Here is a 2,062-nt window from a genome sequence, read left to right on the forward strand (position 1 = left end):
CTGTTATTACGTTATTGGCTTCTACAGGCATACACTTGCTTTTTTAGTGTTTGAGCCCAGAAAAACAAAACAGCTCCCAAAGGAGAAGACTTTGAGCTACCTCCACTCCTACTTCTTAGCCTTAGCAATCCTCCGTCCTGCTGTTGGCCACCAGCCGTCACTCCTGGCCTCCCCTCCCTGATCAACCTTCTGTTAGCCAGTTCAGGCAGCTCAACTTTGAAACACACCGCAACAACATTATTTTAAATAAAACTACTATTATTCAGACAGGTTGAGCCCAGCGGTGGATTTTTTTTAAACTTACAGCGTCCACCGCTGCAGAGTGAATCTAAACCTGCAGCCACCGAGCAACACAAGCATCCTGTCGGTTAATGAATTCCTCCCAGTGCTTCTCACGACCGCTGTGACCCTTAATAGGCAGCAATCATAGAAAACACAGATATAGTGTGCACATTTTCATGCACTAATTTCCAGCTAAACATGTACATCTTCATGTTATGTGGGAGGATGAAGTGATTTTATCTGTGGCCGGCTGCTCTCTGAGTGTTCAGGTTTTCTCGCAGTAAAGTCGTAGTTTGCTCACATGCACGCTGACTCCTCGGTTTGAATCCTGTTTCTTTCTTACATGCAAACAGCTGCTCACATACAAGCGTGCGTGCATCCACCTCCTCCACGTGCAATTTGAAAGTAATTTTTTTCAACGCTCTTTTAAAATAACACCTCCTGCATGTGAATGTACTGCCTCCTCAGCGGCCTTCCTGCGTTTCGTTCCACTTCACATCCAGCCCAGTGTGAATTATATAAGTGATGCTATGACTTGATGTTTCTGTGCGCGATTGACAACTAATCTCCCCACCAGCAATCCCCTCGCTCGGGCCACAGGCGACTAATGAGATGCCGTTTTACATTTTAATAAATAAAAAAAAAGCAAAAAAAAAAAAAAAACCCCAACAGCTCGTTGGCGCCCAGGGATGTCCTTTTCCATTACAGCTCGCCCTCTGCAGCGGGCAGATAGGATTCTGAATGAACTTTAATGATTTTCCAGCTAACCACTTTCATGAAGTGTTTTATTTCAAACCCCTGGAGGCTTTCTGATATATTTTCGAATCCCTTTCGCAATTTCTACCGCCAAACCTCGTGGTGTAATTGAACAGCCATCGTCCTTTATTCTCTGAGGCCGACTGCGATGACGAAACCTACATTTTGGCGGCATTAGAGCGGCGCAGAGAAGCCGGTTTACTAAACTGTGTGTGTGCGGTTTGAGTGTGTTGTGTGTATTTTATCCCATTTTGGGGACTTATCGGCCATCTGGGCACAAACATCAACTCCCCACATGGTTAATGATTAATTTGGGGGTTAAGGCTTGCTTTTAAGGTTACAGTAAGAATTATGGCTAGATTAGGGCAAAGGTTGGAGTTAGGCATGTAGCGGATATGGCTAAGCCTCCGGGGAACGATTGTAAGTAAGTACCGAGCCCTCGCAGAGTGGATGCTTTTGGAAATGTTGTTGTGCGGCGCTTGGATGGAGGATGAAGGGGACAGGGAGTCGGGTAATCTGCTGGGTGGGAGTCGGGGTGTCTGGATCCATTAAGAAGGAGGCAGGAGGTGGGGTGAAGCAAGGAGAGGGGTGTCACATTCAGCACCCGACTGACCTGCTCGGAAAGCTGCTTGCCTCTGAGGAAGAAGCCCAGCAGGCAGCCGATGACCACGGCCAGCACCGACAGGATGAGCAGCCCGTTCTGCTTGCAGACGTTCTTCACCCGCCCCCACACTTCGTCCAGAGCCACCGCCATCCTCCTCCCTGTGTCCCGGTCCTGACTGCAACTTCGCGACCCCCCTCGGCTCGGTAAACCCACCAGAGCAAGCCCCTCCGCCCTTTTTGTTTTTTTTTTTTGTTTTAAAAACCACCTATTCAGCCATGTAGAGCCAGCAGAGAGCCAACAGCTGCCACCGCGCTGGAGGGAACCCAAGGGCGTGGACGCGGCAGGTGGGAGGAAACAGGCAGGCTGGTGGTGGAGAAGTTTTTCTGAGAGAGAATTTAAAAAAAAAAAAAAAAAAAAGTA

At 48.3% G+C, this 2,062-nt stretch overlaps 1 protein-coding gene across 1 annotated transcript in view; it reads right to left on the reverse strand.

Moving 5' to 3' along the window:
* The window catches only part of slc1a7a (solute carrier family 1 member 7a), a 42,279-nt gene extending 40,487 nt beyond the window's left edge, over nucleotides 1-1,792 (reverse strand). Inside the window, exon 1 of the mRNA XM_008291003.1 lies at nucleotides 1,652-1,792. Coding sequence (XP_008289225.1) covers nucleotides 1,652-1,792 — 141 coding nt within the window. The remainder of the gene's footprint in view (nucleotides 1-1,651) is intronic.
* Nucleotides 1,793-2,062: the final 270 nt, after the last annotated feature.

This window comes from Stegastes partitus, unplaced genomic scaffold, assembly GCF_000690725.1.
Source record: "Stegastes partitus isolate 25-593 unplaced genomic scaffold, Stegastes_partitus-1.0.2 Scaffold0, whole genome shotgun sequence".
Lineage (NCBI taxonomy): Eukaryota > Metazoa > Chordata > Actinopteri > Pomacentridae > Stegastes > Stegastes partitus.